This window comes from Artemia franciscana, chromosome 20 (assembly GCF_032884065.1).
Source record: "Artemia franciscana chromosome 20, ASM3288406v1, whole genome shotgun sequence".
NCBI lineage: Eukaryota > Metazoa > Arthropoda > Branchiopoda > Anostraca > Artemiidae > Artemia > Artemia franciscana.
In genome coordinates, this window is record NC_088882.1 from 35,083,631 (window position 1) to 35,095,788 (window position 12,158).

Consider the following 12,158-nt stretch of genomic DNA (forward strand, 5'->3'; position numbering starts at 1 on the left):
TTAGTTTAAAAAGCGAGGTATTAACGAGGGTACAAACCACCTCGTAAACACAATAAAAATATAAGAATATAAAAGTTTGTTACGTAAGTTAATTCTTAAGTTACGCATATTTTTTACTAATAAAACGTTCGTTAAAAATTAAAAGTGCTAGTTGCCTTTTTAAGTAGCCGAAAAGTGGGAGGGCAACTAGGCCTCCTTCCCCACCCCTTATTTCTTAAAATCGTCTGATCAAAACTAAGAGAAAGCCATTTAGCCAAAAAAAGAATTAATATACAAATTTCATTTTAATAATTTATGTGCGGAGAGCCAAAATCAAACATGCATTAATTCAAAAACGTTCAGAAATTAAATAAAAAAAACTAGTTCTTTTTTACTGAAAGTAAGGAGCGACATTAAAACTTAAAACGAACAGAAATTACTCCGTATATGAAATGTGTTGTCCCCTCCGCAACCCCTCACTCTTTACGCTAAAGTTTGACTCTTTCCCACAATTGTACTTTTTAAAACAATCGAAAGCTTTAGCGTAAAGAGCGAGACGTTGAGGAGGGGACAACCCATTTCATATACGGAGTAATTTCTGTTCGTTTTAAATTTTAATGTCGCTCCTTACTTTCAGTTAAAAAAAAACTAGTTTTTTTTTATTTAATCCCTGAAAGAATTTATCTGGCATATCTTATGGATATACAGGATGTCTCCATATTGATTTCAAAACTGAGTGATTTATCTCTAATTAGCTATTCCTGCAAACACAGAAGAAAAAGATCATGAGAAGAAACCAAAATGTGATTTTGTCTACTAAATCCGAGAAACCAAAAATGAAGAGCTTTTCAAGAAAGATATACTAGATACGATGAAGTTTCTCATTCTAACTAGAAGACACAACATTTCTCTGTCAATACTGCATATATACTCTACAAGGATTTCAGTCTTCCATTAAAAAAGGCAAGCTATTTTTTTACAAATTGCGTGAGGCTAGCCAGGTCAGCTTTCCAGTGGTCAACAGGGAATTTCATCCTTCCCTTTCATAAAAAAACGCAACATATTCTAAAATAAAGAAGCCTTTCAATTTTAATAAATCTTATCAAAAAATTGTATTTGGAATCCAAGGGTGCTTATTACAATCGAAAACTGATATTAACTAGTTCAATATTCAATATATTGAAATGGGACTGAAAAGCAAGTTACTAGCAGTCTTACTCTGTTTCTAAATTTATCCGACTTATTACAATCGAATACCTAGTTCAATATTCAATATATTGAAATGGGACTGAAAAGCAAGTTACTAGCAGTCTTACTCTGTTTCTAAATTTATCCGACTTATTACAATCGAATACCTAGTTCAATATTCAATATATTGAAATGGGACTGAAAAGCAAGTTACTAGCAGTCTTACTCTGTTTCTAAATTTATCCGACTTATTACAATCGAATACCTAGTTCAATATTCAATATATTGAAATGGGACTGAAAAGCAAGTTACCAGCAGTCTTACTCTGTTTCTAAATTTATCCGACTTATTACAATCGAATACCTAGTTCAATATTCAATATATTGAAATGGGACTGAAAAGCAAGTTACTAGCAGTCTTACTCTGTTTCTAAATTTATCCGACTAAATAGTACAATCCAAGGGCATCTTTCTTAATCCTGTAGTTGATGCGATTAAAATATTTGGAATAGATCTAGACTTAGAATTTTAACCTATAAGTATTGAAAATTGCCAAATTACCAAAGGAATTACCAAAAATATCCTCTGAAAATCATCGAAAGAAGAGCAAAACTCGGGCATTTGACCATATATTAAAAGGTCGACACAGATGAACCTATTGGGGGAATGGTATATGGGCATATGGTCTTTCTTGATCTTGAAAATATTTGCTTGTTAGTATTTTCATTGAAAAATCAAAAAACTTTGCCCCCTAGATTGGGAAAAATATCTTTTTTAGATCTTAATGAAAAACAAACATAAAAAAATCATTCCCCCTGCCAAATTTTCATGAGTTGGCTTCCCAGAAGTAGTAAAAAATTGTCTAAAGAAATGAATATGATTCATGCAATAAAAGAAATTTTGAAGAATGAAGGGTTATGGTCATTTGTGCAGACTAATCATTACCTTAATTAATTTAAAAAAAATTAATAAGGAAAACCATAAAATTAACAAAAAATCCTTCAATTTTTCTGTGATAAATATGATAAAAACAATTAGAAATAAATAAAACCATTACCTTCAAACTTCCTCTTGAGCAATATTCAGTTAGGGTGCAAATGTTAGGTGGCTCAACACATGCCCCAATGAACGCTACCAGATTATCATGATGCAAGTCTCTCATCTGGAATGAAGTAAGTAAGATATTGGAAGGTATATATGTTACTGTAGATGTCCGAAATCTGGTTAATATCGACATTTCATCAATGAGTGCCCAAAATTCCCTTTCTCTGCTTGAATTCAATTAGCTTTGAGAATCAGTTTCTTCAGTCTTATACAAGCTTTGATGTAAAAAATTAGAGTTAGGCTATGTTAGGTTGGTTAAATTGGGCTATAAATCTCAGAAATGGGTCAAAAGCATAACCTTATCTGTTACCATCAAACCTTGCATAAAATTAAAAAAGTTGATTGGCAACCCTGACTAAATCCAAGGAGAAAAATATATTTCGGACATTCACCAGTGAATGTCGACATTCATTCATTTCAGACATTCACGGTACCATATAAATATAATCTCTAATCAAACTTAACATCTATAAGAGTTATGGCAAGGTAAGAAAGAGATATTGCCGTTTAATCTTCCGTCTTAGAAGTGCACTCCACTTCCACTCAGCTCATTTTTATGACCTGTTTCCCAAAGCCACCTTTTTCACCTTTCTTGTTTATAAAGTGCAATATCTACCTGCCTTTTAAGACATGGTTAAATAAGACTTCAGGTTAAGTAGTGCTAAGCAACAACAAGGAAATTTGATTTTCCAACATAGACATAACTGCATTTAAACACACGGTTTGTTCTTTTGTGAAAAATTTTTAACCCACTAAAAAAATTAAAAAATTATTGGTCCACAAGACTTTTCTACAGGTAAACATTCTGTTTGTCTGTGGTTAGGGTTACTAAACTTGCCCCAAGAATAATTAAGTTATCTTGAAACTGTTTTGAAGCATTCAATGAAAGGTGGCGTCAATGTCATACTTCTAGAGGGAAATCAACTCACCTCCTTCTATTAAGCTGAAGAGAAAAAGAGAAACTACGTTTCTAGATCCATTTCTGCTTTATATTGAATAGGTTTATAATTTTTTGCAACTATCTTAACACTTAAATCCGCTTGTGGTTCCGGGGCATCAAGAATCCCCGTTGGTTTGCAGCCGCCAGTATATCCTTCAAAGTAGTTGCATTGACGTTATTTTTCAAATGTTATTAGAAAATCCTAAAAATATATATTATTGCTATAGTGCATAGCAAGAGTTCTATGACAAAATAAAGACTATTGCACCAGAAACAAAATTCATACGGGGACTTGACGTATTTAATATCATTGAAGCAAACTCGTAGTTGAATACGGACGCTTTATTTGAATCCATTGAAGAATGGTCCCAGGAAATGCTACAGTTACTCACAGTCCGATCTCATCACAAAAAAACTACCGTAACCGTTGTTCTCCATAATCTCTTTCATCAGAGTAAATGTATGAGAACGCTTGCTTTGAATTGCATTTTCTATGTTATCTAAAGGGTTGTTCATGACTCAAATTCTGTTATAACTTTAAACAAGAAAATATATCGCGGAGAACCAAAATTTTTATTCACGGCATACAATCAGGCTACTTATGTACCCTATAGTTACATTCAATTGGATCTGAATCAAAACATGCATGAATAGTGGCGCGCAGTCTTGGATATTTTCCATAGTGAAATAACCGCGTATCTACCCGTGAATAGTAAAAATAGTCATTAGTCGCCACCATGACAGTGAAGAAACTACATGAAAATAGACGTTTGTTTTCAGTCCGAAGGTAATTAAAACCACGGCAAAGGAAAGCTATACTCAGACACAGTACTGATAAGGAATTCGTTAATACAATATCTGAATTTTTCTAAATTTAACTGAAGGCAATGTACTGAAAGAAGTAGTTGAGCATCAGATAAAACAAAATTGTTTACTTGTACGTGCCCTAGCTTACAAAAGCTTACCTCAACCCTATCATAAGCAAAGTAAAAGACTCTTGACATAGCTTGCTGAAGATGGAAATTTACGAATTAATGACAAAAAGGTTGAGGCTCTGATCTACGACAAGAGTTACGATTTAATTGATATGGAATCGGATATGATTGCAAATCGTAAATACTTGAAGTATTTGTAGTCACTAGGATAAATTTTAAAGTCATCAAATTTTCCAAAATACCTTATTGGGACTAAGTACGTTTTAAAAAGATCAAGGGGATATTGAGAAACATCTTTTTGGATACCAGGCCAAGTGGGAGTGATGATTCAAAGGATATCAGACGAGAGCGTCTTTAAACCTCATCTAGTATTCAAAAGGGCAGCAGACACTTCATACCGCATTTAAGTTCGAAATGGCTCAAGTTTTGAAGTTGGGGAAGTAGAAAGTTTAAGTTCCCATACCACACTAGTTCGAGTTGCCGAAGTTGAAAAGAAGTTAGCGACAGAGAATTTACAGATAGAACCCAGTTACACTCTTCATCGAAATCATAGAATTCACGGTGATCAATATCGAAAAACTAAAGTTTTTTTCCCCTTGCATATATTATAAGCAGATATTTTGACCCTACATGAAATTCAAAGACGTCCAAATAACCCATACAAGTAAATTTTACTTGCAATCAGTGTTTTTAGTTGCTATGTAATCTATGGCACCCAGAGAGAGGTAACAAAGCTGCTAGAGCCCTTGAATCTATCTTTGAACAAGATTCTTGCAGAAAAATTCACACAGATAGGGAAAGTGAACTTGTTATTCCATAGTCATAGTCTGATAAGGACAGCATGGGCTGAACGATTGACACGAACAACTCAACTTTTGATGTTGAAATATTTTACATTAAAAACACTGCTGCTTTTATTAAATATTTAAATAAAATCGTGTTGACTTATAATCTTTGTCAATCGATCTTTGTCCAATTATGGTCCTCTTTAAGTTCAATACAGTAACAATGCACTTGACATTTTTTAAAGCAGTATCCCAATGGAAGGGTTGTCGAGAAAATATTTAATATTGGTGTTATAGTTCGAATCAGTTAAAAAAGTAATATTTTCGAAAATGGAAATTATTTGTGGCCCACTGAACTTTTTAAAGTATCAAAAGTCTTAGACGCCTATAGCATATCGTCTACGTGATAAGGAAGATGACAAGATTCTTGGTTTTACAAGTATGAATTACAAAAAGTTAAAAATAATGGAATGTATCGAATTGAAAAGATATTAAAGAGTCGAACTCGCGTAGATAAGAAACAGTTGCTTGTTTGTTGGCAAGGATACCATTCAGGTCCATTGTCTCAGACCTACTCTATTACTATTAGAATAAAACAACCAATTTTTTTGAAAAAAAAACTCTCCCCAGCCATCAAATTTGAGGGAAGCCATGAAGTTACTCTTGTTGATTGCTTTCTTAAAAATACTTATGATATCCTGAGAAAGGATCGTACATATGATATAAAAGGAAGGCAAAATGATATATGGCGAAGAAGAAGAAGGGATATCCACATCTCACCTTAAAATACAAAAAATACGGTAGTATGACTGATTTTCGGCATGTACTCAACAAAAAAAGAATCTCTGCTCGTAAAAATGGTGGCTTCGCATTCAACTATTCACTAGAACAGGAGAGAATTTACATTAGCTCACCCTTTGAGAATGAAATCATTCATCTCAACGATAATATTTTTTTAGACGGAATATAACCAACGGTAAAAGTTCCGGAAGCATCAATAGTATGGAACGTGTTATTTTTGCAGCCTATCCCCCAGCTTCTCAGTAGGTCTATTTTTCTTATATTCTTATAGCCTGTTTGTCTCCCTCATGCGTGTTCTTGAACGAAAAGTCAACTCATAAACAAATTCACCACAGCAACCTAACACATCTTTAATATATTCCTGTCACCACTTCGTATTTGAAACTCTGTCAACTAGCATTAAGAAGTGAAATGGGATATCCTCTTGCAATAGCAACAGGTTTGGCTGTGATTACACGTCATTTTCAACCCAATTAGTGAGATGGCTAACAAAAAAATACTTTTTTTGTCCGGATATTGATTGCTATGTTACTACTCTTTAAGCATAACAACTGAGTCATAGAATGGACTATTTCAGAGGTCATTTGTCAATGTCTGATTACGGTCTCGGCAATTTGTTTGCTAAGCTGTTTTGTTCTGCACTACCCTTGGCTAAAAAAATATATTGCACCGGCTTTCTAGGATTCTGCATCCTCTACACTAAAGGATTGGGGTCTGAGAAAGATTTTACGGGAAGTGTTTCACAAAATCTCAGGTCCTGTGCACCAGGACCAAGTAAAAATAACAGCGCATCACTCATCGGTCTCCACTAAGCCCAGAAGCTTAAAACATCGCTCTTGTCAAAGTAGAAAAAGAAACCAAAACTAAAAATGGTTGGATCAAAAAAGCATGTCTTTTCCTAGAAATGACATATATCTACTACATAAAGAATCTCATCGTTCAGTCAATTCATTTCTAAGACTTTTCAATGCGGAAAATGTAGATGTGACGGTAAAACATGGTTACTATGAACGATTTTATCCGCAAATTTCGCTCTCTGAAAACGTAAATCTTCAAATTAACTCCAGTTGAAAATTATCTCAAAAATTTGACTTCCACATCTATAGATTTACACATGATTGTCAAAAAAGAATAACAATGAATAACCAAGTGTAGCCAAGGGGTTACCCTATAAAAATTGTGTACTACATAATTTGCTCGACAAATCAGTGTCTTCATAAATGGAACATTGGTGAGCACAAGCAATAACCTTTCAAACTATGCAAGTTATATACAATTCGTGTTGATGACTCCAGTGTCCAATAAGAAATAGAGAGGTATGGTTATTGGATATGAATATAAAACGGACACTGACACTAGCAATATACTTAGAGATACGACCACTGAAGATTTATACTTGGTAGGGAATATAAATCACGAGATGTTTAGTATACCTCAATGGTTGCCTCAAAATTTTAAGATTGATATAAAGCTAAAACGTGCTCCGTCCGATCTATTTTGCGAAAAGTTTATTTTATTTGGCCTTGACACAGCAACTGATGTGACAATCTCTATCACCTCAGCAATACTTCACGTGCGAAAACAGCAGGTTATGAGTTCTGTTCCTTTGGCAATTGAGAAATTAAGAGATAGTAGAAATAATTTCCAGTTGCTCGTTCCTCGTATATTCACGAGCCAGCGACATATTGCCATGCGTAAACGTGCCTACACTGATTCATCATTTATCACTGGTGAAATTTCTTCAAAACTTGCTTAAGCTTGTGTAAAATAGGCCATTTCCATTAGATTTAATACTATTTGAAAATGGTATAATTGAAACAATGTTTGAATTATCTAATGAAGGCCCCTTTAACTCAGTTTTAAACAACCCTAGAGGCTCAGTTGCCCCAATGCTCTCCGGGATGGAGTTCTAACAAAGGCCCTAAAAACCTGGTTTAGAATCAATACCTGATTTTTTTTTCTTTGGAGAAAACAATTATCAGTGTGGGGACATTCAGGATTTAGGAACAAAATTATATTAGTTGAAATTAAAATTATGACAAATCCTGATAATAATATGCTTCCCACAAATAGTATATAAAAAATTACAAATTCGCTTTATTATAGGTAATTTTCCTTGTTTTGTCGTAAAATATTATAAAATAATAGTAAAACTTACAATTTTTAGTTCTTTTTTAATTTCTCTAGTGATTTCCACGTCTTTCCTTCTAATGACCTTGATGGCACAAAGACGACCTCTATAAAAAGCGACAGGGCAAAAATTATTAACTCGGAATTCCTTTTCGCCACTTGAAAGCAGTGAAAGCTGGCTTTCCTGAAAAAAAATCATCAGGATATCGGGCATATCAAAGCATATAAGGAGCAGTTTGAACTGCTTGAGTAAGTTCATTACTCACTAAATCACTACTTTAGAGCAGTGGCACACTCAGAAAATAATTATTGGGAGGAGGGAGATGACCAGGGTGTCCCTGGGCCAGCCAATTGGAAAACTTCTTTTTGAAAAAGCAGAATTTTTTTAGAAAAACTTAAGTAGAAACTATAGAATGAATGATAAAACCAAGAAGATTCAATAAGATTTTAGGTTTTATTTTGATATAATATCTTTATATTAGCTGTCATCTTTGCGTTGCCTATTGAAATTGCCTAAGCCATTTATCCTATCTTAGACATCATATTTTGTTTGTAACACTTTCATTTTTGTCAAAGTAGTCCGTCAAAATTTGCACTTGTAAACTCTGTGACTAATAAAAACTCATTAACAATTTACTTTACGCTAGCGCGAACAAAGAACATGAGCAAAAACACTGACAGACCTTAAATGGCGAGAGGGTAAGGCCTGCTGCTGGCCGAATGCATTTGGGGTTGGGTTGTGGAAGGGGAAAACCATTTTTGTCCCATCCACTACCACAAACAAACAAAGCAAGCACGTGCGAGAAATCTTCCGGAGTTTTGATGTTCCATTTGTTTTTTTGTTTATTTATTAAAAATAGGAGTGCTGCTATTTATTTTGTGGTTGTAATAAAATGTAACTCTCGCAAACCATTATCCAGTATGCGGTGTTTAAACTATTGGCGGTTAAAACCAGATTTTTTTTAAGGGAGCTAGATCCCCTTTAGCACTCTCCCCCCTTGTGGGTGTACGCCTACTTGAGAACAGTGAGAGCTGGCTTTCCTAAGAAAAAGCGCCTTATCAAGAGTAGTTTGAAAATATTATTTGAGTATGTTCACAACTCACAACTTGAGAGCAGTGAAAGCTTGCTATCCTAAAAAAAAAGGAAATTACAATATCAAAACAGCTTGAAAATAAAATGCAAAATTATTACTGAAACTGATTGAGATTCATCAAAGTTCAACTAACGTAATGGCAGAATAAGTATTAAACAGTTCGTTACAACGAACTGTTTGATACAGTACAGGTAAAGAGCGACCCGGCTCAATAGTTAACAAAACTCTAAACGGATTTTGATATTAATAGATACACCAAAAGAATCAGATTTGTATGCTAATTTTAAATATATAAGTGTCATTAAATTTAGTCCTACTCATCAAAAATTATGGGCCTGAGAAAATTTAACTTGTTTTGGAAAATATGTGGAAACACCCCTTAAAAGTAATAGGGTCTTAACGAAAATCACACCATCACATTCAGCATATCAGAGAATCCTACTGTAGAAGTTTCAAGCTTCTATATACAAAAATGTGGAACTTAGTATTTTTTGCCAGAAGACCGATCACGGGTACGTGTTTATTTGTTTGTTCGTTTGTTTGTTTTATTGTTTTTTTCCCCAGGGGTGATCAAATCGAACATGGTGTCCTAGAATGTCGCGGGAGGGCTTATTCTAACGGAAATTAAAAGTTCTAGTGCCCTTTTTAAGTGATCAAAAAAATGTGAGGGGACTTAGGCCCCCTCCCACGCTCATTTTTTCCCAAATTCAACGGATCGAAATTTTGGAATAGCCATCAGCATAGTCGAAAAACATAATAAAATGTCTTTGGGGCTGACTTACTCCCCCGCATTCCCCGGGGAAGGGGCTGCAAGCTACAAACTTTGACCAGCGCTTGCATACAGTAATGGTTGTTTGGAAGTGTACAGACCTTTTTGGAGGGATTTTTTGGTTGGGAAGGGGGGTTGAGGAGAGGGGGCTACGTAGGAGGATCTTCCCTTGGAGGAATTTGTCATTGGAGAAGAGAAATTCCGCGAAGGGGGGGGGCACGATTTTCTAGCACAATTAAAAAAAAACAATGAAAAATAAATATGAAAAAGTTTTTTCCACTGAAAGTAATGACCAGCATTAAAACTAAAAACGAACTGAGATTTTTACGCATATGGGGGTTTCATCTTTTCCCTAATACCTTGCTTTTTACGCTAATGTATTTTTAGTAATTTCAACTATTTATTCTACAGCCTTTGTGATTCAGGGGTCAATCTTAAGGAATTGGGACAAAATTAAAGCTTTAGTGTAAAGAGCGAGGTATTAACGAGGGGGCGAACCCCCTCATATACATAATAAAAATATACGAATATAGAAGTTTGCTACGTAAGTTAATTTGTAAGTTACGTATATTTCTTATTAATAAAATCGCTCGTTAAAAATTGAAAATTCTAGTTGCCTTTTTAAGTAATCGGAAAATTGGAGAACAACTAGGCCTCCTCCCCACACTTTTTCTCAAATTCGTCTGATCAAAACTAAGAGAAACCCATTTAGCAAAAAAAAAATTAATGCAAAAAATTCATTTTAATAATTTATGTGGGGAAAGCTAAACTCAAACATGCATTAATTCAGAAACGTTCAGATATTAAATAAAAAAAAAACAAGTTTTTTAACTGAACGTAAGGAGCGACATTAAAACTTAAAACGAACAGAAACTACCCCGTTTATGAAAGGGGCTGTTCCCTCCTCAACGTCCCGCTCTTTACGCTGAAGTTATTTACTGTTTTATAAAGTAGAATTGAGAGCAAGAGTCAAACTTTAGTGTAAAGAGCGAGGCGTTGAGGAGGAAACAGCCCCTTTCATACAGAAGATATGAAAAGTAATTTCTGTTCATTTTAAGTTTTAGTGTCGCTCCTTAATTCCAGTTAAAAAAAAAAAACTTTTTTCTTTTGTTTAATCTAAAAAAAGAACTGCTTCTACGTTGTGACTCCAACAAACGTGTACAAAAACACAAATCCCAGACTAGTTACAGCAAGATACAAATATGGAGGCCAGGTTGTGTGCTCTAACACCAAAGTATTGTGATTAAATGTTTTACTTTTCCTTATCACAATGTTTATATAAATAAATTTGTTACTATTTCTTTTAAACAATACGATTTCCAGTTCAGATTTTTTGAAGAGCAGTTGATAAAACAATCACTTTAATAATTTAGATTTGTATATACTCTATAGTGCTTTTATAAAAAGGGACGCCAATTCATGAGAATTTAGGGGAGATTATTTTTCAAATAATTGTAACCAAAATTCTAAAAACCAAAATTTTGATATCAATCGATGTTGATATAAATTCAATATCTGAAGTTAATGAAGTTGATATGAATCGATCATCTTCGGTTGAAGAAACATAGAATGATCTTCTATTTCAGCAGCATGAACTTAAAAAAAACTGTTGGAAAAGATTTTTTTCAAAGAAGAGTAAAGAGCCATATTAAAGCATAAGGCGAAGAGAAATACAATGCTATAATAACTAAAACTTTAACAACGAGAAATTGCTACCAAAGAACAGATGAAAATGAAACCGAAAAAACAATTAGTGGTTAGGGACTATACAAAAGGAGCAACTATGCCCAATAGTAACCAAAACTCTAAAAACCAAAATTTTGATATCAGTTGGTGTTGATATAAATTCAATATCTGAAGTCGATGAAGTCGATATTAATTGATCATTTTCAGTTGAAGAAAAACAGAACAATCTTCTATTTCAGCTGTATTAACTTAAAAAAACTGTTGGAAAAGGATTTTTTCAAAGAAGAGTAAGGAGCCATATTAAAGCATAAGGCGAAGAGAAATACAATTCTATAGTAACTAAAACTTGAACAACCAGAAATTGCTACCAAAGAAAAGATGAAAATGAAACCGAAAAAACAATTAGCGGTTAGGGACTATACATAAGGAGCAACTATGCCCAATAGTAACCAAAACTCTAAAAACCAAAATTTTGATATCAATCGATGAATCGATCATCTTCAGTTGAAGAAACACAGAATGATCTTCTATTTCAGCAGTATTAACTTTAAAAAAAAGCTGTTGGAAAATGATATTTTCAAAGAAGAGTAAAGAGCCGTATTAAAGCATAAGGCGAAGAGAAATACAATGCTATAATTACTAAAACTTAAGCAACCAGAAATTGCTACCAAAGAACAGATGAAACTCCAATGAACAAACAGTTCGTCAGAACGAATCGCATTTAAGGAGTAACTGGACCCAACGGTAA

The 12,158-nt window shown here is 33.9% G+C and overlaps 1 protein-coding gene across 1 annotated transcript in view; it reads right to left on the bottom strand.

Annotated features, from left to right (window-relative positions):
• LOC136040059 (guanylate cyclase 32E-like) overlaps positions 1–12,158 on the bottom strand; it is a 283,260-nt gene that overhangs the window by 104,530 nt on the left and 166,572 nt on the right. The window contains exons 10-12 of the mRNA XM_065724125.1: positions 8,966–8,993; positions 7,890–8,045; positions 2,224–2,328 (exon numbers count right to left, since the gene is read on the bottom strand). Of these exons, the coding sequence (XP_065580197.1) occupies positions 2,224–2,328; positions 7,890–8,045; positions 8,966–8,993 (289 nt within the window). The remainder of the gene's footprint in view (positions 1–2,223; positions 2,329–7,889; positions 8,046–8,965; positions 8,994–12,158) is intronic.